Source organism: Lonchura striata, chromosome 4 (genome assembly GCF_050655825.1).
Source record: "Lonchura striata isolate lonStrDom1 chromosome 4, ASM5065582v1, whole genome shotgun sequence".
NCBI classification, from domain to species: Eukaryota; Metazoa; Chordata; class Aves; order Passeriformes; family Estrildidae; genus Lonchura; species Lonchura striata.
Window position 1 is genome coordinate 1956220 of NC_140706.1, and position 25685 is coordinate 1981904.

The 25685-nt window shown below is 57.0% G+C and overlaps 2 protein-coding genes across 4 annotated transcripts; one reads left to right on the forward strand and one right to left on the reverse strand.

The window, feature by feature from the left end:
- The first annotated feature begins 776 nt into the window (after window positions 1–776).
- Window positions 777–11167, forward strand: NAGK (N-acetylglucosamine kinase). Its single transcript, XM_077782562.2, has 10 exons — window positions 777–846; window positions 1327–1411; window positions 3100–3198; window positions 3303–3444; window positions 5247–5357; window positions 5993–6105; window positions 7217–7304; window positions 8445–8542; window positions 9316–9394; window positions 10959–11167. Exons 1-10 carry the CDS (start codon window positions 818–820, stop codon window positions 11141–11143), a joined length of 1029 nt encoding a protein of 342 aa, XP_077638688.1. The 5' UTR covers window positions 777–817; the 3' UTR covers window positions 11144–11167.
- Window positions 11168–12774: 1607 nt separating this feature from the next.
- On the reverse strand, window positions 12775–21607 carry PAIP2B (poly(A) binding protein interacting protein 2B). 3 transcript variants are annotated; one of them, XM_021526803.4, is made up of 4 exons: window positions 21552–21607; window positions 18798–18952; window positions 17078–17236; window positions 12775–15565 (listed from the first exon to the last, which is right to left on the reverse strand). In XM_021526803.4, exons 2-4 carry the CDS (start codon window positions 18939–18941, stop codon window positions 15509–15511), a joined length of 360 nt encoding a protein of 119 aa, XP_021382478.1. In that variant the 5' UTR covers window positions 18942–18952; window positions 21552–21607; the 3' UTR covers window positions 12775–15508. The 3 variants fall into 3 exon arrangements, with proteins under 3 accessions (XP_021382478.1, XP_021382479.2, XP_085433518.1); XM_021526804.3 differs by having other exon boundaries at window positions 18798–19015; XM_085577392.1 differs by lacking the exon at window positions 21552–21607 and having other exon boundaries at window positions 18798–19175.
- Between the last annotated feature and the right edge of the window lie 4078 nt (window positions 21608–25685).

The following is a 25685-nucleotide window of genomic DNA, read 5'->3' on the forward strand; positions in this document are numbered from 1 at the left end:
GAGGGGTCCCCGGGAGGGGACAGGGAGGGGACACGGAAGGGACAGGGAGGGGACAGGGAAAGGACCGGGAAGGGACAGGGAGGGGACAGGGAAGGGACAGGGAGGGGACAGGGAGGGGACACGGAAAGGACCGGGAAGGGACAGGGAGGGGACAGGGAAGGGACAGGGAGGGGACACGGAAAGGACCGGGAAGGGACAGGGAGGGGACAGGGAGGGACAGGGAGGGGACACGGAAGGGACCGAGAAGGGACAGGGAGGGACAGGGAGGGGACACGGAAGGGACAGCAAAGGGACAGGGAGGGGACAGGGAGGGGACAGGGAGGGACAGGGAGGGGACACGGAAGGGACCGAGAAGGGACAGGGAGGGACAGGGAGGGGACACGGAAAGGACCGGGAAGGGACAGGGAGGGGACAGGGAGGGGACACGGAAGGGACACGGAGCCCGGGAACGGGCGGGGGGCGGAGCCAGCGCGGGAGGCGTGGCCACGGGCAGGGATGGCGCCACTCTGTGCCCATATATGGAGATGGGCGTGGTCGTGGGCGGAGCCACGAGAGGGGGCGTGGCCGGGGCCGCGGCAATTCTCAATAACCGGGGCGGGTTTGGCCACGCCCCGGGCCGGGACCGGGACCGGGGGCGGGACCGGGACCGGGGGGCGGGACCGGGACCGGGGGGCGGGACCGGGACCGGGGGGCGGGACCGGGACCGGGGGGCGGGACCGGGACCGGGGGGCGGGACCGGGACCGGGGGGCGGGACCGGGACCGGGGGCGGGACCGGGACCGGGGGCGGGACCGGGACCGGGGACGGGGCCGGCGGCGATGGCGGCGCTGTTCGGTGGCGTGGAGGGGTGAGGGGCGCGGCGGGGCCGGGGGGTTGCGCTCCCCATCCGGTACCCCCACCCCGGGGGGCTCCGGTACCCCCATCCCGGGGGGCTCCGTACCCCATCCGGTACCCCCATCCCGGGGGGTTCCGGTTCCCCCATCCCGGGGGTCTCCGCTCCCCACCGCCACCCCAACCCCGGGTGTCTCCGGTACCCCCACCCCGGGGGGCTCCGCTCCCCATCCGGTACCCCCACCCCGGGTGTCTCCGGTTCCCCCACCCCGGGGGGCTCCGCTCCCCATCCCCACCCCGGGGTGCGCAGCCCATGGAGGGGGTTCGGACGGACCCCCCTGCCCGGCTCCTGCCCCCCGCGCGGGGGTCAGCACCCCCCGAGTGACCCCGAGGGGGGGTGGGAGGCGGGGTGAGGGGGCTCGGCGGGGTCCCCCCGCTCCGGGGGTCGGGGGGCAGCGGGGGGGTGCCGGCAGTGTCCCCCCACCTCTCTCCGCAGCGGGGGCACCCGCTCCAGGGTGGTGCTGGTGTCCGCGGAGGGGCAGATCGTGGCCGAGGCAGAGGGACCCTGCACCAACCACTGGGTGAGGAGGGGGACAGCCCCGGGGAGGGGACAGGGACATGGGAGAGGGGGACAGGGACACGGGACAGGGGCACGGGACAGCGGGGAGGGGGACAGGGACATGGGAGAGGGGCACGGGACAGGGGGGAGAGGGACAGGGACATGGGAGAGGGGGACAGGGACACGGGACAGGGACACGGGACAGCAGGGAGGGGGACAGGGACATGGGAGAGGGGGACAGGGACACGGGGACATGGGGTTTGGGACACTGGGACAGGGACACGGGACAGTGGGGAGGGGGACAGGGACACGGGGACAGGGACACGGGGACAGGGACATGGGGACAGGGGATATGGAGCTGGGTATGGGACATGGAGGGGGGTGTGGGACACGGAAATGGGTTTGGGACGTGGAGGAGGATTTGGGACTGGAAATGGGTTTGGGACACAGAAATGGGTTTGGGACGTGGAAATGGGTTTGGGACATGGAGTGGGGTGTGGGACACGGAAATGGGTTTGGGACATGGAGCAGGACTTAGGACCTGGAAATGGGTTTGGGACACGGAGTGGGGTGTGGGATATGGAAATGGGTTTGGGACTCGGAGCAGGGTTTAGGACAGGGAACGGGATTTGGGAAATGGAAATGGGTTTGGGACACGGAAGAGGATTTGGGACTGGAAATGGGTTTGGGACATGGAGTGGGGTGTGGGACACGGAAATGGGTTCAGGCCATGGAGCAGGATTTGGGACATGGAGATGGGGTGTGGGACACAGAGATGGGTTTGGGACACGGAAATGGGTTTGGGACACAGAGCAGGATTTGGGACCTGGAAATGGATTTGGGACATGGAGTTGGGTTTGGGACATGGAGTGGGGTGTGGGACACAGAGATGGTTTTGGGACACGGAAATGGGTTTGGGACCTGGAAATGGGTTTGGGACATGGAGCTGGGTGTGGGATATGGAAATGGGCTTGGGACATGTAGTAGGGTTTGGGACACAGAGCAGAGTGGGGTGGGGGACACCCCACAGAGTGGGGTGGGGGACATGGAACGAGATATGGGACACAGAGTGAGATTTGGGACACAGAGCTGGGTTTGGGGACACGGAGCAGGGTTTGGGACACGGAGCTGGTTTGGGACACGGAGCAGGGTTTGGGGTCACAGAGCAGAGTTTGGACACGGAGCAGGGTTTGGGGTCACAGAGCAGGGTTTGGGGACACGGAGCTGGTTTGGGACACGGAGCAGGGTTTGGGACACGGAGCAGGGTTTGGGTCACAGAGCAGAGTTTGGACACGGATCAGGGTTTGGACACGGAGCTGGTTTGGGACACGGAGCAGAGTTTGGGACACGGAGCTGGTTTGGGACACGGAGCAGGGCTTGGGGACACGGAGCAGAGTTTGGGGACACGGAGCAGGGTTTGGACACGGAGCAGGGTTTGGACACGGAGCAGGGTTTGGGTCACAGAGCAGAGTTTGGGGACACGGAGCAGAGTTGGGGACACGGAGCAGGGTTTGGGTCACACAGCATTCTCACCATTCCTGGCTGTCCCCATCCCACGTTCACCCGCATGGGCCGCACCCACCTCAGGCAACTCCCCGGTGCCCCCACACCCAAACCCCGCGTGGGACCCCCTGGGGCGGCACCTCAAGGTGCCCAAAACCCCCGAGGCGACAGCGGGGTGGCCTCAGGGTGTCCCTGGCCGTGTCCCAGCTCGTGGGCCCCGAGACGTGCGTGGAGCGGATCGAGCGCATGGTCAGCGAGGCCAAGAGCCGGGCGGGCGCCGACCCCCGGCAGCCGCTGCGCTCGCTGGTGAGCCCCCGGCGCCGTCCCCGCGCCCCTGCCACCCCGGGGTGGCACAGTGACGGTGACGGTGACGGTGACGGTGACGGTGACGGTGTCCCCGGGCGCGGCAGGGGCTGTCGCTGAGCGGAGGGGACCAGCCGGAGGCCGTGGAGAAGCTGAGGGAGGAGCTGCAGCGCCGCTTCCCGAACCTGAGCCAGAGCTACTTCATCGGCACCGACGCCGTGGGGGCCATGGCCACGGCCACCGACCACGGTGCGGCCCGGCCCTGGCACCCCCGTGGCCCTGGCACCCCCGTGGCACTGGCACCCCCGTGGCCCTGGCACCCCCGTGGCACTGGCACCCCCGTGGCACTGTCACCTCCTTGTCCTTGTCCCATTTGGCCTGTCCCATTTGTCCCTGTCACCCCCTGGTCCCTGTCACCCCTGTGGCACTGGCACCCCCGTGGCACTGTCACCTCCTTGGCCCTGTCACCCCCTTGTCCCTGTCCCGTTTGGCCTGTCCCATTTGTCCCTGTCACCCCCTGGTCCCTGTCACCCCTGTGGCACTGGCACCCCCGTGGCACTGGCACCCCCGTGGCACTGTCACCTCCTTGTCCTTGTCCCGTTTGGCCTGTCCCATTTGTCCCTGTCACCCCCTGGTCCCTGTCACCCCTGTGGCACTGGCACCCCCGTGGCACTGTCACCTCCTTGGCCCTGTCCCCATTGTCCCTGTATTGTTCCCATCCCTGCCCACCTTGTCCCTGTCCCATTGTCCCTGTCCCATTGTCCCTGTCCCATTGTCCCTGTCACCCCCTGGTCCCTGTCCTCATCTTCCCTGTCCCCATTTGTCCATGTCACTCCCTCATCCTTGTCCCATTGTCCCTGTCCCACTTGTCCCTGTCCCGTTTGTCCCTGTCCCATTGTCCCTTTCACCCCCTTTTCCCTGTCCCCTTGGCCCTGTCCCCTTGGCCCTGTCACTCCCTTGTCCCTGTCCCTCCCTCATCCTTGTCCCATTGTTCTTGTCCCATTGTCCCTGTCACCCCCTTGTCCCTGTCCCTCCCTCGTCCTTGTCCCATTGTTCCTGTCCCACTTGTCCCTTTCACTCCCTTGTCCCTGTCCTCTTGGCCTTGTCACCCCCTTGGCCCTGTCCCCATTGTCCCTGTCTTGTTCCCATCCCTGTCCTGTTTGTCCCCATCCCTGCCCACCTTGTCCCTGTCCCCATTCTCCCTGTCCCCCATTGTCCCTGTCCCCATTGTCCCTGTCCCCCATTGTCCCTGTCCCCATTGTCCCTGTCCCACATTTGTCCCTGTCCCCCTTTTCCCAACGCTGTCCCCTCGTCCCTCGTGTGGGTGCCAGCCCCGCGGGTGTCACCGTGCGGGTGTCACCGTGCGGGTGTCACTGTGCAGATGGCATCATGCCCGTGCCAACCCCATGGGTGTCACCGTGCGGGTGTCACCGTGCCCGTGCCAGCCCCGCAGGTGTCACTGTGCGGGTGTCACCATGCCCGTGCCAACCCTGTGGGTGTCACCGTGCCAGTGCCAGCCCCGCGGGTGTCACCGTGTGGGTGTCACTGTGCCCATGCCAACCCCGCGGGTGTCACCGTGCCCGTGCCAGCCTCGCCAGTGTCACCGTGCGGGTGTCATTGTGCGGGTGGCATCATGCCCGTGCCAGCCCCGTGGGTGTCACTGTGCGGGTGTCACCGTGCCCATGCCAACCCCGCGGGTGTCACCGTGCCAGTGCCAGCCCCGTGGGTGTCACTGTGCGGGTGTCACCGTGCCCATGCCAACCCCGTGGGTGTCACCGTGTCAGTGCCAGCCCCGTGGGTGTCACTGTGCGGGTGTCACCGTGCCCATGCCAGCCCCGCGGGTGTCACCGTGCCCATGCCAACCCCGCGGGTGTCACCGTGCCAGTGCCAGCCCCATGGGTGTCACTGTGCGTGTGTCACTGTGCCCGTGCCAGCCCCGCGGGTGTCACCGTGCCAGTGCCAGCCCCATGGGTGTCACTGTGCGTGTGTCACTGTGCCCGTGCCAGCCCCGCGGGTGTCACCGTGCCAGCCCCACGGGTGTCCCCGCGCAGGTGGCATCGTGCTGATCTCGGGCACGGGCTCCAACTGCAAACTCATCAACCCCGACGGCTCCGAGAGCGGCTGCGGCGGCTGGGGACACATGATGGGGGACGAGGGCTCGGGTGAGCCGCACCCACAGCGACCCACAGGGACCCACAGCGACCCCATAGTGACCCACAGCGACCCCATAACTGACCCACAGCGACCCCATAGTGACCCACAGCGACCCCATAACTGACCCCATAACTGACCCACAGCGACCCCATAACTGACCGACAGCGACCCCATAACTGACCCCATAACTGACCCACAGCGACCCCATAACTGACCCACAGCGACCCCATAGTGACCCATAGTGACCCACAGCAACCCCATAGTGACCCACAGCGACCCCATAACTGACCCCACAGCAACCCCATAACTGACCCACAGCGACCCCATAACTGACCCACAGCGACCCACAGCGACCCCATAACTGACCCCATAGTGACCCCATTGCTGGCCCATAGTGACCCATAGCTGACCCATAACTGACCCCATTCCCGACCCCTTTCCCGTCGTTCCCAGCGTTCTGGATCGCACACCAGGCCCTGAAAACGGTGTTCGACTCCCAGGACAACCTGTCCCTGACCCCATAACTGACCCATAACTGAACCATAACCAACCCCATACCTGACCCCATAACTGACCCCATACCTGACCCCATACCTGACCCCATTCCCGACCCCATTCCCAACCCCATTCCCATTGTTCCCAGCGTTCTGGATCGCACACCAGGCCGTAAAAACGGTGTTCGACTCCCAGGACAACCTGCGGGCGCCGCCCCACGACGTCGCCTTTGTCCGCCAGGCCATGCTCGACTACTTCCAGGTGCCGGGCCTTTGGGGTGGCCTTTGGGGTGGCATTTGGGGTGGGATTTGGGGTCTTGGGTGGGCTTTGGGGTTCTTGGGTGGGCTTTGGGGTGCTGGAAGGGATTTGGGATGGGTATCAGGGTTCTAGAGGGGTTTTGGGGTCTTGGGTGGTTTGGGATGGGTTTTGGGGTCTTGGGGGGGGGTTGGGATGGGTTTTGGGGGATCTGGGATGGTTCTCAGGGTCTTGGGGGGGGTTTGGGATGGGTTTTGGGGTCCTGGAATGGATTTGGGATGGGGATTAGGGTTCTAGAGGGGTTTTGGGGTCTTGGGTGGTTTGGGATGGATTTTGGGGTCTTGGGGGAGTTTGGGTTGGGTTTTGAGGTCTTGGGGGAGTTTGGGTTGGGTTTTGGGGTGGGGTTTGGGGTTTTTGGGTGGGGTTTGGGGTCTTGAGGGGGTTTGGGATGGGTCTCAAGGTCCTAGAAAGGCTTTGGGGTGGGTATTGGGTGTCTTGGGGTGATTGGAGTGGGATTTGGGGTCCTGGGGTGGTTTGGGATGGGTTTTGGGGTTCTTGGGTGGGCTTTGGCGTTCTTGGGTGGTGTTTGGGGTCTTGGGTGGGGTTTGGGATGGGTTTTGGGGTCCTGGAATGGGTTTGGGATGGGTATCAGGGTTCTAGAGGGATTTTGGGGTCTTGGGGGGTTTGGGATGGGTTTTGGGCTCTTTGGGATGGGTTTTGGGGTGGGCTTTGGGGTTCTTGGGTGGGATTTGGGCTCTTGGGTGGTGTTTGGGGTCTTGGGTGGGGTTTGGGATGGGTTTTGGAGTCCTGGAAGGGATTTGGGATGGGTTTTGGTGGATCTGGTATGGTTCTTAGGGTCTTGGGGGGAGTTTGGGATGGGTTTTGGGGTTTGGGGTGTCTCAGGTCCATGTTTTGGGGTCCGGGGGTGTCTCAGGTCCATGTTTTGGGGTCCAGGCTGTCTCAGGTCCATGTTTTGGGGTCCGGGGGTGTCTCAGGTCCATGTTTTGGGGTTCGGGGCTGTCTCAGGTCCATGTTTTGGGGTCCGGGCTGTCTCAGGCCGTGTTTTGGGGAATCTCGGGGTGCTGGGGGGTCCCGGAGCTGAGCCCTGCCCCCCCAGATCTCGGACAGGATGGGGCTCCTGCCCCACCTCTACCGCACCTTCGAGAAGGGCAAATTCGCGGGGTTCTGCCAGGAGCTGGCCCAGGGTAGGGACCCTGGCCCCTTGGCCCTGTCCCCTGTCCCCTTGGCCCTGTCCCCTGTCCCCATTGTCACTGTCCCCTGTCCCCTTGTCACTGTCCCCATTGTCCCTGTCACTGTCCCCTTGTCCCTGTTCCCTTGTCCCCATCTCCATTGTCCCTGTCCCCATTGTCATCCCTGTCCCTGTTTATCCCTGTCCCCATTGTCCCTGTCCCCTTGTCCCTGTCCCCTTGTCCTTGTCTCCATTGTCCCTGTCCCCCTTGTCCCTGTTTGTCCCTGTTTGTCGCTCTCCCTGTCCTCTTGTCCCCATGTCCCTGTCCCCCTTGTCCCCATCTCCATTGTCCCTGTCCCCATTGTCATCCCTGTCCCGCTTGTCCCTGTCCTCTTGTCCCTGTCCCTGTTTGTCCCTGTCCCTGTTTGTCCCTGTCCCCTTGTCCCCATTGTCCCTGTCCCTGTCCCCATACCCATTGTCCCTGTCCCCTTGTCCCTGTCCCCTTCTAACTGTCCCCATTTGTCCACATCCCCACTGTCCCTGTCCCCAATGTCCCTGTCCCCTTATCCCTGTTTATCCCTGTCCCCATTGTCACTGTCCCCTTGTCCCCATTGTCATCCCTGTCCCCTTGTCCCCATTGTCCCTGTCCCTGTTTATCCCTGTCCCCATTGTCCCTTTCACTCCCTTTTCCCTGTCCCCTTGGCCCTGTCACCCCTTTGGCCCTGTCCCCCTCTTCCCTGGCCCCATTATCCCTGTCACCATTGTCCTTGTCTTGTTCCCATCCCTGCTCACCTTGTCCTTGTCCCATTGTCCCTGTCCCCCTTTTCCCTGTCCCATTGTCCCTGTCACCCCCTTGTCCCTGTCCCCTTGTCCCCATTGTCCCTGTCCCCATTGTCCCTGTCCCTGTTTGTCCCCATCCCCATTGTCCCTGTCCCCTTGTCCCTGTCCTTGTCCCTGTCACCCCCTTGTCCCTGTCCCCTTGTCCCCATTGTCCCTGTCCCTGTTTGTCCCCATTGTCCCTGTCCCCTTGTCCCTGTCCTTGTCCCTCCCGCTGCCACTCCCCGCTCTCTGCCCCTCTCGCCCTCTGCCCTCCTCGGGGTGGGGACACCCAGGTGCCACCCTTGGGGACACAGAGCAGTGTCCCACGTCCCCGCAGGTGCCCAGCTGGGTGACCCGCTCTGCTGCCACATCTTCACCGAGGCGGGTGAGCAGCTGGCACGCCACGTGGTGGCCGTGCTGCCCAAAATCCACCAGGTGAGGCCACACCCTGTCCTGCCCAATGTCCCCATCCCCGCGGTGCCACCACCCTGTCCTGCCCGGTGTCCCCATCCCCGCAGTGCCACCACCCTGTCCCACTAGGTGTCCCCAGCCCTGCAGTGCCACCACCCTGTCCTGCCACCCCCACGGTGCCACCACCCTGTCCTGCCATCCCTGCGGTGCCACCACCATGTCCTGCCGGGTTTCCCCACCACTGTGGTGCCACCATCCTGTCCTGCCACCCCCACGGTGCCACCACCGTGTCCTGCCAAGTGTCCTCACCCCCGTGGTGCCACCACCGTGTCCTGCTGGGTGTCCCCATCCCTGCAGTGCCACCACCCTGTCCTGCCATCCCCACAGTGCCACCACCCTGTCCCACCAGGTGTCCCCACCCCCGTGGTGCCACCATCATACCCTGCTGAGTGTCCCCACCACTGTGATGCCACCACCCTGTCCTGCCACCCCTGCGGTGCCACCACCATGTCCTGCCAAGTGTCCCCATCCCCGTGGTGCCACCACCGTGCCCCACTGGGTGTCCCCAGCCCTGCAGTGCCACCACAATGTCCTGCCAAGTGTCCCCATCCCTGTGGTGCCACCACCCTGTCCCACCAGGTGTCTCCATCCCCGTGGTGCCACCACCCTGTCCTGCAAGGTGTCCCCAGCCCCACAGTGCCACGACCCTGTCCCACTGGGTGTCCCCACCCCATGGCAGTGCCACTGTCCCCGCCGGTGTCCCCGCGCGGCGGTGGCCTCAGTTTCCCCGCCCGCAGAGCCTCTTCGCAGGCGAGCTGGGGCTGCCCATCGTGTGCGTGGGCTCGGTGTGGAACAGCTGGGAGCACCTGCGCCCCGGTGAGCGCAACGGGGTGGGCCCGATTTTGGGGTGGGCCCATTCTTGGGGTGGTCCTGTTCTTGGGGTGGTCCCGCTTTTGGGGTGGCTCTGGGTTTGGGGTGGTCCCATTCTTGGGGTGGTCCCGTTCTTGGGGTAGCCCTGTTCTTGGGATGGCCGCATTTTTGGGGTGGCTCCATTTTTGGGGTGGCTCCATTTTTGCTCCTCTGTTCTTGGGGTGGCTCCATTTTTGGGGTGGTCCCGTCCTTGGGATTGGTCCTTTTTTCAGGGAGGTCCCAATTTTGGGGTGGTCCCATTCTTGGGTTGGTCCCATTCTTGAGGTGGCTCCATTTTTGGGGTGGTTCCATTTTTGGGGTAGCCTTGTTCTTGGGTTGGCTCCATCCTTGGGTTGGCTCCATTTTTGGGTTGTCCCCATCCTTGGGTTGTCCCCATCCTTGGGTTGTCCCCATCCTTGGGTTGTCCCCGGTTTTGGGTTGTCCCCGTTCTCGGGCTGTCCCCATCCTTGGGTTGTCCCCATTTTTGGGTTGGCTCCATTCTTGGGTTGTCCCCATTTTTGGGTTGTCCCCATTTTTGGGCCATCCCCATCCTTGGGCCATCCCCATCCTTGGGCTGTATCCATTTTTGGATTGTCCCCATCCTTGGTTTGTCCCCATCCCTGGGCTGTCCCCGTTCTTGGGCTGTCCCAATCCTTGGTTTGTCCCCATCCTTGGTTTGTCCCCATCCTTGGTTTGTCCCCATTTTTGGGTTGTCCCCATTCTTGGGTTTTTCCCGTTGTTGGGTTGTCCCCATTTTTGGTTTGTCCCCATCCTTGGGCTGTCCCCATCCTTGGTTTGTCCCCATCCTTGGGCTGTCCCCATCCTTGGGCTGTCCCCATCCTTGGTTTGTCCCCATCCTTGGGCTGTCCCCATCCTTGGGCTGTCCCCATCCTTCGTTTGTCCCCATCCTTGGTTTGTCCCCGTTCCTGCGTTGTCCCTGTTCCTGCGTTGTCCCCGTTCCTGTGTTGTCCCCGTTCTTGTGCTGTCCCCATTTTTGGGTTGTCCCCATCCTTGGGCTGTCTCCATCCTTGGTTTGTCCCTGTTTTTGGGTTGTCCCCATCCTTGGTTTGTCCCCGTTTTTGGGTTGTCCCCGTTTTTGGGTTGTCCCCATTTCTGGTTTGTCCCCATCCTTGGGTTGTCCCTGTTTTTGGGTTGTCCCCATCCTTGGTTTGTCCCCATCCTTGGTTTGTCCCCATCCTTGGGTTGTCCCCATCCTTGGTTTGTCCCCGTTCCTGCGCCGTCCCAATCCTTGGTTTGTCCCCGTTCTTGGTTTGTCCCCATTTTTGGGTTGTCCCCATTTCTGGTTTGTCCCCATCCTTGGTTTGTCCCCATTTTTGGTTTGTCCCCGTTCTTGGTTTGTCCCCGTTCTTGGGTTGTCCCCATTTTTGGGTTGTCCCCATCCTTGGGTTGCCCCATTTTTGGTTTGTCCCCATCCTTGGGCCATCCCCATCCTTGGTTTTTCCCCATTTTTGGTTTGTCCCCGTTCCCGCTCCGTCCGTGTCCCCGTTGCGACGCGCGGCCGCCGCCGCAGGCTTCGTGGCGGCGCTGGAGCGGGCGCGGCCGGCGGCGCCGGCGGCGTTCTCGGGGTTCAGCCTGCTGCGGCTGCGGCGCCCCGCGGCGCTGGGCGCGGCGCGGCTGGCGGCGCGCGGGGCGGGCGCGGCGCTGCCGCTGCACCGCGCCGCCAACGCCCGCGTCTTCTACGCGCACCGATTCTGAGCCTGCGGCACGCCGGGGGATTGGGGATTGGGGGATTGGGGGATTGGGGGATTTGGGGATTTGGGGATTGGGGGATTGGGGGATTGGGGGATTTGGGGGATTTGGGGATTTGGGGATTTGGGGGATTGGGGGATTGGGGGATTGGGGGGATTGGGGATTGGGGGATTTGGGGGATTGGGGGATTGGGGGATTTGGGGGGATTTGGGGGGATTTGGGGGATTTGGGGATTTGAGGTTTGGCAATAAAACGGTTGGACTGGTCCAGTGGAGTGGGAATGGAATGGGAATGGGAATGGGGTGGGAGTGGGAATGGGGTGGGGATGGGGATGGGGATGGGGTGGGAATGGGAATGGGGGAGAGGGAAAAGGGTGGGATGGGAATGGGATGTCAGTCAGAATGGGAATGGGAATGGGGATGGGAATGACAATGGGAATGGGAATGGGAATGGGGTGGGAGACAGGGAATGAGGTGGGAATTGGGATGGGAGTGTGGGAGTGGGAATGGGAATGGGATGGGAATGGGGATGGGGATGGGAATGGGGTGGGAGACAGGGAATGGGGTGGGATGGGAATGGGGTGGGAGTGTGGGAATAGGGGAGCAAGAATGGGATGGGAATGGGAGTGTGGGAATGGGGTGGGAGTGGGGGAATGGGAATGGAATGGAAAACGGGAATAGGGTGGGAGTAGGAATGGGGTCGGAATGGGGGAGACAGGGAATGGGGTGGGAATCGGGATGGGAGTGTGGGAGCGGGAGTGGGAATGGGGAAGGGGTGGGATGGGAGACAGGGAATGGGGAAGACAAAATGGGGTGGGAATAGGGTGGGAATGGGAATGGGGGAGAGGGAATGGGGTGGGAATGGGAATGGGGGAGAGGGAATGGGGTGGGAATGGCTGGATGGGATCGGGAGTGAGGGGATGGGAATGGGGCAGGATGGGAGGGTGGGAATGGGAGAGTGCAGTGGGGCAGGATGGGGAATTGGACTGGGAATGGGAACAGGAACAGGATTGGGATTGGGAATGGCATTGGGATTGGATAATGGGATTGGGAACGGAATTGAGAATGAGACTGGGATTGGGAACGGGAATAAGATTGCGAATGGGAATGGGATTGGGATTGGAACTGGGGGTGGGAATGGGATTGGGAACAGAAATGAGAATGAGACTGGGATTGGGAACAGGATTGGGATTGGGAATGGGAATAGGATTGGGATTGGGAATGGCATTAAATGGGATTGGGATTGGGAAGAGGGATGGGAGTGAGGTGCTGAGCCTGCCAACGCAGGCAGGGAGGGCTCTGCATCCAAGGAAAAGCAGGAAGGAGGAAATCCCAAAGATTCGGATCAGGGATGACATCCATGAGCTGGGAATGGACGTGGAGCTGCCGGAGCAGCTTTTGGGGGAATTCCCACTTAAAAGGGGAAACAAAAAAACAAAAAAAAAAACAAAAAAAAAGGAGAAAATCCCTTTTGGGTTCTTTTTACCGGGAATCAAAACACTGGGAAATCCTCTGGGAGCTTTTCCAGGAGGGAAATTCCCAAGCAGAGCCAGCCGAGCCTCCAAACTGGGAATGACTGGGATCGCTGGGAGGGGCCGATTGACGGAGACCCCCGCGGTTTTCCAAGGAAAACTCCGCTCCCTTTCCAAAAAAAGTTTATTTGGGATGAACGCCTCGTCCGAAATGTACAGCATGGGGGTGGGGAAAAAGGAGGGAACTCGGGGAGAAATCCAAGGAAAACCGGGAAAAAGAGGAGGGGAGAATGTGGGATCGCTCCAGGGAAAAGGAGCCTGGGAAGCTCCTGGCTCCTCTGCTTTGGGATTTCCCAACCCCCAAGGAGATCCCGTTTTTTCCCTCTGGAGGGATTCCCGATCCCAAAACGGTCCTGATATCTCTGGATAGACATTCCCAATCCCAAAGCGTCCCCGATTTCCCTGGACACGCGTTCCCAATCCCAAGGAACCCCTGATTTCCTTGGATATGGATTCTGACCTTGGGAAGCTCCCACTTTTCCTGGAGGAGGATTCCCAATCCCAAAAAGTTCCCCATTTCCCTGGATAGAGATTCCCAATCCCAAGGAACTCCGGATTTCCTTCAATCCAGATTTCTGACCTTGGGAATCTCCACTTCCCCTGGATAGGGATTCCCAATCCCAAAAATTTCCTGATTTCCTTGGACAGGAATTCCCAATCCCAAAAAGTTCCTGAATTCCCAGGACAGGAATTCCCAATCCCAAAAAGTTCCTGATTTCCTTGGACAGGGATTTCTGACCTTGGGAAGCTCCCACTTCTCCTGGATTGGGATTCCCAATCCCAAAAAATTCCTGAATTCCCTGGATAGGGTTTCTGACCTTGGGAAGTTCCTGATTTCCATGGACAGGAATTCCCAATCCCAAAAATTTCCTGATTTCCTTGGATAGGAATTCTGACCTTGGGAATCTCCACTTTCCCTGGATTGGGATTTCCAATCCCAAAAATTTCCTGATTTCCTTGGACAGGAATTCCCAATCCCAAAAAGTTCCTGATTTCCTTGGATAGGAATTCTGACCTTGGAAAACTCCTGCTCTCCTTGGGGAGGAATTTCCAATCCCAAAAAGTTCCTGAATTCCCTGGACAGGAATTCCCAATCCCAAAAAGTTCCTGATTTCCCTGGATTTCTGAGCCTTCCCTAATTTGGGAATTAGGGATCTGCAGCTCCCATGGGTGGGGAAGGAAATTCCCAGGATCAAATTCGGATCCTCTCTGCCAGGAATTCCGTTTTCCTTGGATTTTCCCGCCGCGAGGAATTGGGGCTGTAGTGTTGGATGAGCTGAGGAATTCCTTAAGGGGAAGAGGAATTTGGGGAAAAAAAACCAAAAAAAAACCTCTGGAATTGGCAGGATCCCCCTGCTCAGCTTCCGCACGAAGGAATTTCGGGATCGCACCTTTGGGACCCTTCACCTGCTGCAGGAAAAATCCCATCCCAGAAAAATCCCATCCCAGAAAAATCCCATCCCAGAAAAATCCCATCCCAGAAAAATCTCATTCCAGAAAAATCCCATCCCAGAAAAATCCCATTCCAGAAAAATCTCATCCCAGAAAAATCTCATTCCAGAAAAATCCCATCCCAGAAAAATCCCATCCCAGAAAAATCTCATTCCAGAAAAATCTCATCCCAGAAAAATCTCATCCCAGAAAAATCTCATCCCAGAAAAATCTCATCCCAGAAAAATCTCATTCCAGAAAAATCCCATTCCAGAAAAATCCCATCCCAGAAAAATCTCATTCCAGAAAAATCTCATCCCAGAAAAATCCCATTCCAGAAAAATCTCATCCCAGAAAAATACCATCCCAGAAAAATCCCATCCCAGAAAAATCTCATCCCAGAAAAATCCCATCCCAGAAAAATCCCATTCCAGAAAAATCAGGGAAATTCACATTCCAGAAAAATCAGGGGGAAAATCACATTCCAGAAAAATCAGGGGAAATCCCATTCCAAAAGATCAGGGAAAATCCAGATCCCAACCCTAAAAATCCTCTGGAAGCAGGAAAATCTGATTTTCCCATTATTGATTTCCCATGATTTTTTTCTATGATTTTTCCCGTGATTTTTCCATGATTTCCCTGTGATTTTCCCATGATTTTTCCATGATTGATTTCCCATGATTTTTCCATAATTTTCTTGATTTTCCCATGATCGATTTCCCATGATTTTTCATTATTTTCCTGTGATTTTCCCATGATTTTTCCAAGATTTCCCTGTGATTTTCCCATGATTTTCCCATGACTGATTTCCCATTCTTTTTCCATAATTTCCCCATGATTTTCCCTCCCGTGATTTTCCCATAATTTTCCCACTATTGATTTCCCATGATTTTTCCATTATTTCCCCGTGATTTTTCCCTGATTTTCCCATTATATTCCCATGATTTTCCCATGACTGATTTCCCATGATTTTTCCATAATTTCCCCATGATTTTCCGATGATTTTCCCACTATTGATTTCCCATGATTTTTCCATTTTCCCCCCATGATTATCCCGTAATTTTCCCATGATTTTCCATTCTTTTCCCATGACTGATTTCCCACGATTTTTCCATTATTTTCCCTGTGATTTCCCTGTGATTTTTCCATGATTTTCCCACGATTTTCCTACAATTCTCCCCAAGATTTTCCCGCCGGTGGGCTCACCACAAATTCCAGGAAGCCAAAAACTGCCAAGAAAAATGAGGAAAAACCAGGAAAAAACCAAAAAAAACCCCCAGGGAAAACCAGGAATACTCGGAGCTGGAGCAGATCCCGGCGCTGGAGCCGCTCCGGGCTCTTCCCGTGTCCCAACTTTTCCCTGGAGCAGGGAATCAGTCTCTGGCCGGGCCATTCCCGAATTTCCAAGGTCAGTATTTCACTCCGGGAACGAATTCCTTGGCGTCTGGATTCAAGGTGCTTTTGCTCTGGGAAAAAATAAAAAAAAGGATTGGGAATGGGATTTGTCAGCGTTGGGAATTCCGGGGAATTCCCACATCCCAAGGAATTCCCAGATTTCTGGGGTGGGTCAAGGGTTTCGCAAGGTTGGGGGGCTCGGGTGGGAAGTGGGATCGTGGGGAGAGGAAATTTATGGAATTTTGGAATGGTTTGGGTGGGAGGAGATCTTTAAATCCCATCCCAATCCCATCCAATCCCATCCAATCCAATCCAATCCAATCCAATCCCATCCAATCCCATCCCAATCCCAATCCAATCCAATCCAATCCCATCCCATCCCAATCCCATCCCAATCCCATCCAATCCCATCCAATCCAATCCAATCCAATCCAATCCCATCCAATCCCATCCCAATCCCATCCCAATCCCATCCCAATCCAATCCCATCCCAATCCCATCCCAATCCCATCCAATCCCATCCAATCCCATCCCAATCCCATCCCAATCCCATCCCATCCAATCCCAATATTCCAGGTGGATCCAGCCTGCCCTTGGACACTTCCAGGGATCATGGGGCAATTCCAGGGATGGGACATTCCAGGGACAGAATTCCAAGGATGTGATAAATCCAAGGATGGGACAATTTCAAGGACAGAATTCCAGGGATGGGCCAATTCCAGGGAATGGACAATTCCAAGGATGGGACAATTCTAGGGACAGAATTCCAAGGATGGGACAAATCCTGGGAATGGACAATTCCAGGGACAAGAGAATTCCAAGGATGGAACAATTCCAAAGATGGAACAAATCCAGGGATGGGACAAATCCAGGGACAGAATTCCAAGGACGGGACAAATCCAAGGATGGAACAATTCCAGGGACAAGAGAATTCCAGGGATGGGACAATTCCAGGGTCAGAATTCCAGGGATGGGAGAAGTCCAAGGACGGGCCAATTCCCGGGACAGAATTCCAGGGCTGGGCCAATTTCAGGGACAGGAGAATTCCAAGGACAAGAGAATTCCAAGGATGGGACAATTCTAGGGACAGAATTCCAAGGACGGGACAAATCCAAGGATGGGACAATTCCAGAGACAAGATAATTCCAGGGATGGAACAATTCCAGGGATGGGACAAATCCATGGATTGGACAATTTCAGGGACAGAATTCCAGGGACAGAATTCCCAGGCCAGAATTCCCGGGCCAGAATTCCCAGGACAGAATCCCAGGGCCGGCCCGATTCCCGGGACAGAATTCCCGGGCCAGAATTCCCGGGCCAGAATTCCCGGGCCAGCCCGGTTCCCGGGACAGAATTCCCGGGCCAGAATTCCCAGGCCAGAATTCCCAGGCCAGAATTCCCAGGCCAGAATTCCCAGGCCAGAATTCCCGGCACAGAATTCCCGGCACAGAATTCCCGGCACAGAATTCCTGGCACAGAATTCCCGGGCCGGCCCGGTTCCTGGGACAGAATTCCCGGCACAGAATTCCCGGCACAGAATTCCCGGCACAGAATTCCCGGGCCAGAATTCCCGGGCCGCTCACCAGGATGTCGTCGGCGCCGTCGCGGAGCTGCTGCTGGAGCTGCCCCATTCCCTGCGGGAGATCCCGCGCCGGGATGAACCAATCCCGCTCCTCCTCCTCCTCCAGCATCTCCTGGAAGCAGCGATCCAGGAATTCCTGCTCCTGCAGCTCCTCCTCCACCTGCCCGGAGAGCTTCCGTGGGATTCTCCGGGCGGGAAAACCCTCGGAGATCCGTTCCCAGCCCCAAAATCCCGGCGGGAACGGCGATCCCGGCGCTTTGCCGGGAATATTCCCGCTTTTCGGGCTTCCCTCGCGTCCCGCCGCCGTTCCCGAATCCTGATTGCCACCCGTGCTTTTCCCATGGTTTCTCCATGATTTTCCCATGATTGTCCCGGGATTTTTCCATTATTGATTTCCCATTATTTTTCCTGTGATTTTCCCATGATTTTTCCATGATTTTCCTGTGATTTTCCCATGACTGATTTTCCATTATTTTCCCATGATTGATTTCCCTAATTTTCCCATTATTTCCCCATTACTTTTCCTGTGATTTTCCCATGATTTTCCCATGATTTTCCCATGATTCCCCTGTGATTTTCCCATTACTGATTTTCCATGATTTTCCCATGATTTTCCCCATGATTGATTTCCCTAATTTTCCCATTATTTCCCCATTACTTTTCCTGTGATTTTCCCATGATTTTCCCATGATTTTTCCATGATTTTCCCATGATTTCCCTGTGATTTTCCCATCATTGATTTCCCTGATTTTTCCATGATTTTCCCATTATTGATTTTCCCATGATTTTTCCATGATTCTCCCGTGGTTGTCCCATGATTTTCCCATGACTGATTTCCCAGTGATTTTTCCATTCGTTTCCCACTATTGATTTCCCATGATTTTCCTGTGATTTTCCCATGATTTTCCCATTATATTCCCATTATTTTCCCCATGATTGATTTCCCTGATTTTCCCATTATTTTCCCATAATCAATTTCCCATTACTTTTCCCGTGATTTTCCCATGATTTTCCTGTGATTTTCCCATGATATTTCCATTATTGATTTCCCATGATTTTTCCAGGATTTTCTGATTATTTTCCCATTATTGATTTCCCGTGATTTTTCCATTATTTTTCCATGATTTTCCTGTGATTTTCCCTTGATTTCCCCATAATTGATTTCCCTGATTTTTCCATGATTTTCCCACTATTGGCTTCCCATGATTTTTCCCATTATTTTCCCATGATTGGTTTCTCATGGTCTTTCCATGATTTTTCTGTGATTTCCCCGTGATTTTCCCATGATTAATTTCCCTGATTTTCCCATTATTTTCCCACTATTGATTTCCCATTATTTTTCCATTATTTTTCCATGATTTTCCCATGGTTTCCCCATGATTTTCCTGTGATTTTCCTATTATTTTTCCATGACTTTCCCGTGATTTTCCCATGATTTTCCCATGATTTTCCTGTGATTTCCCCATGATTTTCCCATGATTTTCCTGCGATTTTTCCGCAATTTTCCCATGATATTCCCATTATTTATTTCCTTTTTTTTTTTTTTCCTGTTTTTTTCCAGCTTTTTTCCGGCTTTTCCAGGCAAATCCAACACTCGGCCCTGAGCCACCTTTTCCCATCAAAAGACAACATTCCCAGATTATTTTCCTTATGGATACACACGGAACTGGGAATCAGCCCCGGGCCGATCCCGAATCCCGGGAATTCCCATGGATTCCCACCTGCCGGTCGAAGTCCTCCTCGTTCTCCATCCACATGTACTCGGCGAAGGGATTCTTCTCCTTCTCCTGGAGCCCATTCCCAGCCGGATCCTCCTTGGATTTGGGATTGGACGCCGTGGTGCTGGCGAGCTCGGAGCCATTCATCCTCGAGGACTCTGGGATTTGGGAATTTTGGGGGAATTTTGGGAAGGATCCCATGGTGGCCGTGGGATTCCAGCCTGGGGACAAGTGGATTTGGTCCTGGTGGGATTTTCCAGGTTTTGGGAGGCTAAAATCCATCCCGGGGGTTGGGAATTTGTCACAGAGCGTTCCGGAAAATCCACTGCTCCGTCAATCATCCACGGATCCGTCATTCCATGGATCCATCAATCCATGGATCCATCAACGCATGGATCCATCAATCCATGGATCCGTCATTCCATGGATCCATGGATCCATCAACGCATGGATCCATCAATTCAATCCATCCATGGATCCATCATTCCATGGATCCATGGATCCATCAACGCATGGATCCATCAATCCATGGATCCGTCATTCCATGGATCCATTGATCCATCAACGCATGGATCCATCAATTCAATCAATCCATGGATCCATCATTCCATGGATCCATCAATCCAATCGATCCATGGATCCACCAATCCATGGATCCATCATTCCATGGATCCATCAATCCAATCGATCCATGGATCCACCAATCCATGGATCCATCATTCCATGGATCTGCTGATCCATCAGTTCAATTCACCCACGGATCCATCAATTCATGGATCCATCAATTCATGGATCCATAAATCCATGGATCCGTCAATCCATCAATTCAATTAATTCATGGATCCACCAATTCACGGTTCCATCAGTTCATGGATCCACCAAGTCATGGATCCATGGATCCATTATCCATCAATCCATGGCACCACTGATCCATAAATCCATGGATCCATCAATGCATAAATCCATAAATCCATCCATCCATGGATCCATCAGTCCACCATCCATTAATCCATTGATCCATTAATTTAATCAATCCATGGATCCATTGACCCATCAATTCATAGATCCATCAACCCACCAATCCATGGATCCATAAATCCATGGAGCCATTGATCCATCCATCCATGGATCCATCAATCTATCAATCCATGGATTCATTGATCCATCAATTCAATCAATTCATGGATCCATCAATCCATGGATCCACCAATCTATCAATTCATGGATCCATCAATCTATCAATCCATGGATCCATGGATCCATCCATCCAGGACCGGCTTATCCTGCAAAAGGATCATTCCCAACCCCCAAAACGCCAAAGTCTGGGAAGTTTTGGGAATCTGGGAATGGAGGATGAGGTCAGGGATGATGGGAAAACTGGGAATGTTCCCCTGGGGAAGGGAAAATTCCAGGGAATTTCCTGGACAGGGACGGAGGGACAGGACAGAGGGAATGGCTCCAAAATGGGAAAATGGAGATTGGGGTGGGATCTCGGCAAGGAATTCCTGGCTGGGCTGGAATTCCCAGAGAATCCCTGGATCCTTGGGAATGTTGGATCCACCTGGGATGGTGGAAAATATTCCTGGATGGGATTTAAGGTTGTTTTCCAACCCCAAAGATTCCATGGAAACCCCAAATTCCGCGGATGTTTGTAGGATAATGCTCCAAATCCCAGAGTTTTTATCCGGAGTTTTTATCCCAAACATCCCACGGAGAGTGCAAGGGCCTTTCCCAAATCCCGGGATTTGGGATCCTGGATGCCCAGCCTGGTGTCCCCACCTGGGCCAGCATGGAAAATATCCCAAATATCCCATGGGAACGGGGCAGGAATATCCCAAATATCCCAAATATCCCATGGGAACGGGGCAGGAATATCCCAAATATCCCAAATATCCCATGGGAATGGGGCAGGAATATCCCAAATATCCCAAATATCCCATGGGAATGGGGCAGGAATATCCCAAATATCCCAAATATCCCATGGGAACGGGGCAGGAATATCCCAAATATCCCAAATCCCAAATATCCCATGGGAACAGGGCAGGAATATCCCAAATATCCCAAATCCCAAATATCCCATGGGAACAGGGCAGGAATATCCCAAATATCCCAAATCCCAAATATCCCAGGGGAACGGGGCAGAATCCCAAATATCCCATGGGAACGGGGCAGGAATATCCCAAATATCCCAAATCCCAAATATCCCATGGGAATGGGGCAGGAATATCCCAAATCCCGGTCAGGGGGGATAATTTGGGGCAGAGAATTCCCCCAAAAGTGAGGGAGCCACGGGGAACGGGAATGGGATTGGGATTGGGAATGGGATCGGAACCGGAAACGGGCATGGAGTGGGAACAGGATCGGGAACGGGAACGGGAACGGAGAACCGGAGCCGCTCCCGGCCCACACCGGCCGCTCTCCGGGGGCCGCTCCCGGGGGCTCCGCGCCAGAAGCCCGAGCGGGGCTCGGCCCGGCCTCAGCGCCCCCCGGTACCGCCGGTACCGCCGGTCCTCCCGGTACCCCCGGTGCCGCTGTCCCTTCCGATACCCCCGAACCCCCCGGTACGCCCGGTGCCGCTGTCCCCCCGGTGCCGCTGTCCCGCCGGTGCCGCTGTCCCCCCGGTGCCGCTGTCCCCCCGGTGCCGCTGTCCCCCCGGTGCCGCTGTCCCTCCCGGTATCCGCTGTCCCGCCGGTGCCGCTGTCCCCCCGGTGCCGCTGTCCCCCCGGTGCCGCTGTCCCTCCCGGTCCCCCCCGGTACCTCGGGCCCGGCCGGTGCCGCTCCGCGCCTCCTCCGCCGCACGCCCCGCCCCTCCCGCCGCCGCCACACCCACCGCTCCCATTGGCCAGCACCGCCGCGTGGCCCCGCCCCTCAGCGCTCCGATTGGACAGCACGCGCGAACAGCGCGTTCTTATTGCGCCGCGCGGCTGTCCATCATGAGGTTAAGCCCACCCACCTAGCGGCGCGCCGGATTGGCCGCCGCCGGCGGCGCTGATTGGCTGAGCGCACGGCGTCGCCCGCGTGGGGCGGGGCCGCGCGCGATGTAAATAACACCGAGAGCCCCGCCCCCCGCCTCGGGGTGGAGAATGATTGACAGGCGGTTCCGCCAATGGGGAGAGGCGTCACAAATCCGCCCCGGCGCGGGGGCGCGTTGGTAGAAGCACGGTGATTGGATGGAAGATGTAAACACGGGGAGGGGCGGGGCTGTCACGTGCTCTGCGCGTGGTTATTGGGGGGGAATCCAAATTTTGGGGGGGGGGGGGGCGAATTTGGGGGGGGGGGAGCACCGTGAAGGGGGACCCGGCCCCGCACCCCAAATTTGGGGTCAGGAACAAGGGGGGGCTCGCACCCCTAAATTTGGGTCAAGAACGGGGGGGGGGGATTTCATCCCCGCACCCCAAAATTTGGGGTCAGGAACGGGGGGATCCAGCCCCGCACCCCAAAATTGGGGTCAGGAACGGGGGGATGCAGCCCCGCACCCCAAAATTGGGGTCAGGAACGGGGGGATGCAGCCCCGCACCCCAAAATTTGGGGTCAGGAACGAGGGGGGGCCCCGCACCCCAAAATTTGGGGTCAGGAACTGGGGGGGATCCAGCCCCGCACCCCAAAATTTGGGTCAAGAACGAGGGGGGCCCCACACCCCAAAATTTGGGTCAGGAACTGGGGGGGATTTCATCCCCGCACCCCAAAATTTGGGATCAGGAACTGGGGGGGATTTCATCCCTGCACCCCAAAAATTTCGGGTCAGGAAAGAGGGGAGGCCCCGCACCCCAAAATTTGGGGTGCCCCCGGACCCCCGGGAGGGTGAGTGACCCCAAATCCCCCCGGGGGGTCCCCAAATTCCCCCGCGGCTCTGGGGCGGCTTTGGGGTTTTGGCGGCTTCGGGCAGATTTTGGGGATCCCCAAATTTTGGGGATCCCCGGATTTGGGAATCTCTGGATTTTGGGGATCCCGGATTTTGGCAATCCCAATTTTGGGGAACCCGATTTTGGGAATCTCTGGATTTTGGGGATCCCGAATTTTGGGGACCCCGGGAATTGGGGAACTCCGGATTTTGGGAACCCTGGATTTTGGGGAACCCCGAATTTTAGGAGCCCTGGATTTTGAGGATCCCGGATTTTGGGGATTCTGGATTTTGGGGATCACGGATTTTGGGGATCCCGGATTTTGGGGAACCCCGATTTTTGGAGATCCTGATTTTTAGGAGCCCTGCATTTTGGGGATCCCGGATTTTGGAGCTCAAGGATTTTGGGAACTCCAAATTTTGGGGATCCAAATTTTGGGGATCCCGGATTTTGGGGACCCCGGGATTTGGGGAATTACAAATTTCGGGGATCCGGAATTTTTGGGATCTCGATTTTGGGGATCCCGAATTTTGGCGATCCCAATTTTGGGGATCCCGGATTTTGGGGATCCCCGGATTTTGGGGACCCCGGGATTTGGGGAATTACAAATTTCGGGGATCCAGAATTTTTGGGGTCTCGGATTTTGGAGATCAAGGATTTTGGGGATCCCGGATTTTGGGGATCCCGATTTTGGGAACCCCAGATTTTTGGGACCTCGATTTTGGGGGTTCCGATTTTTGGGGATCCCGAATTTTGGGGATTCCGGATTTCGGGTATTCTGGATTTTGGGGGTCCCGATTTTTGGGGATCACGGATTTTGGGGATCCCCGAATTATTTGGACCTCGATTTTGGGGAACCCTGGATTTTGGGAACCCTGGGATTTGGGGAAGCCCGGATTTTTGGGATCCCGATTTTTAGGTTTAGGAACCGTGGATTTTGGGGATCCGGGATTTTGGGAACCCTGGATTTTGGGGAACCACGGGATTTGGGGAATTCCAAATTTTGGGGATCCCGAATTTTTGGGACCTCGATTTTGGGGATCCCGGATTTTGGAGATCAAGGATTTTGGGAACCCCGGGATTTTGGGAACCCCGAATTTTGGGGATCCGGGATTTTGGGAACCCTGGATTTTGGGGACCCCAAATTTTAGGACCTCGATGTTGGGGATCCCAGATTTTGGGAATCCCGGATTTTGGGGATACGCAGATTTTGGGGAACCCCAAATTTTGGGAATCCCGGATTTTGGGGATACGCAGATTTTGGGGAACCCCAAATTTTGGGGATCCCGGATTTTGGAGATCCCGAATTTTGGGGGTTTTGGGGTACCGGGATCAGTTTTTGGGGTGCGGGGATCCCCAATGGTGTCCCCAAGGCCAGCGGTGTCCCCAAGGCCACCAAGGCCAGCAGTGTCCCCAGGAATGTCCCCAGTGGTGTCCCCAAGGCCAGCGGTGTCCTCAATGGTGTCCCCAAGGCCACCAAGGCCAGCACTGTCCCCAGCAGTTTCCCCAAAGCCAGCAGTGTCCCCAGCGATGTCCCCAAGGCCACCAAAGCCAACACTGTCCCCAGCGATGTCCCCAAGGCCAGCACTGTCCCCAGCAGTGTCCCCAGCACTGTCCCCAGCGGTGTCCCCAAGGCCAGCACTGTCCCCGCGCCCTCGCGGGTGCCAATCCCCGACTCGGGGACAAACAGCACCGAGTGTCCCCGGGTGGTGGCAGGTGACAATCCCCGTGTCACCAGAAGGCGACACCGCGGGGACAAAGTGCCACCCCCCTCCCGAGGGCTCCTTGTACGGTTGGGGACAGCGGTGTCACCGCCGGGGACAGAAATAGCGCGGGGAGGGGACAGGAGGGGACAGGGAGGGACAGGAGGTGACAGGGAGGGGACAGGGAGGGGACAGGGAGGGACAGGAGGGGACAGGAGGGGACAGGAGGGGACAGGGAGGGACAGGAGGGACAGGAGGGGACAGGGAGGGACAGGGAGGGACAGGAGGGGACAGGAGGTGACAGGAGGGACAGGGAGGGACAGGAGGGGACAGGAGGGGACAGGGAGGGACAGGAGGGGACAGGGAGGGACAGGGAGGGGACAGGAGGGGACAGGAGGGGACAGGAGGGGACAGGGAGGGACAGGGAGGGACAGGGAGGGGACAGGAGGTGACACGGGGGGACACGGGGGGACAGGAGGGGACAGGGGGGGACAGGGAGGGGACAGGAGGGGACAGGGAGGGACAGGAGGGACAGGGAGGGGACAGGAGGGACAGGGAGGGGACAGGGAGGGGACAGGAGGGACAGGGAGGGGACAGGGAGGGGACAGGGAGGGACAAGGGGGGACAGGGGGCTGGGGACACTCCGGGGGGGGCTGTGGTGGCACCCCAAAACCCCCCGAGTGCACCCCAAAATCCCGGGTTTTTTTTGTGGCTGCACCCCAAAATTTTATCCTCACCCTCCCAAATTTCCTCATTCTGTGGGAATTTCAAGGGAATTTTAAGGGAATTTCGAGGGAATTTTGAGGAGAATTTCAGGGTAATTTCAAGGGAATTTTAAGGGAATTTCAAGGGAATTTGGAGGGAATTTTAGGGGAATTTTAAGGGAATTTCAATTTCAAGGGAATTTGAAGGAATTTCAATTCCACCCCATCCCAGCTCAGGGACAATTCCCACTATTCCCAGGTCCGATTCCTTTCCTTGGTCGTTCCAAGGATGGAAAATTCATCCCAAGAATCCTCATGGGTGTCAGGGCCTCAGATACTTCCTGGCTTTTTTGGGTCTGTTTTTTTGGAAATACTGGGGAAATTGTCTCTCCATAGAAGACAAATTTGGAATATTTGTTAATTTGGGATAAATCCGCGCGGCTGCAGGAGCGCTGCTGCTGAGGGAGGCAAGCCCAACCTCAGGCTGGCTTTGCTCCATTTCAACCCGATTTTAACCCAAACCAACAATTCCCAACAGCCAGATCCCATTTTGTCCCCACGTAAAAAAACGCCGAATTTACGGATTGAATGCCCGAATGAGGATGAAATGAAGGTTTTCAGCGTTAATTACTTAATCAGCTG

Coding starts and splice junctions, on each gene's coding strand:
- PAIP2B (XM_085577392.1), bottom strand. CDS start 19,076: ATGGATTTTAGCCTCCCAAAACCTGGAAAATCCCACCAGGACCAAATC. Junction 17,237..18,797: donor AGGAGGACTTCGACCGGCAG/GTGGGAATCCAT, acceptor CTCTCCGGGCAG/GTGGAGGAGGAGCTGCAGGA. Junction 15,566..17,077: donor ACGGCGCCGACGACATCCTG/GTGAGCGGCCCG, acceptor ATTTTTTCCCAG/AGCAAAAGCACCTTGAATCC.
- NAGK (XM_077782562.2), top strand. CDS start 818: ATGGCGGCGCTGTTCGGTGGCGTGGAGGG. Junction 3,199..3,302: donor GGCAGCCGCTGCGCTCGCTG/GTGAGCCCCCGG, acceptor CGGGCGCGGCAG/GGGCTGTCGCTGAGCGGAGG. Junction 8,543..9,315: donor TGCTGCCCAAAATCCACCAG/GTGAGGCCACAC, acceptor CCCCGCCCGCAG/AGCCTCTTCGCAGGCGAGCT.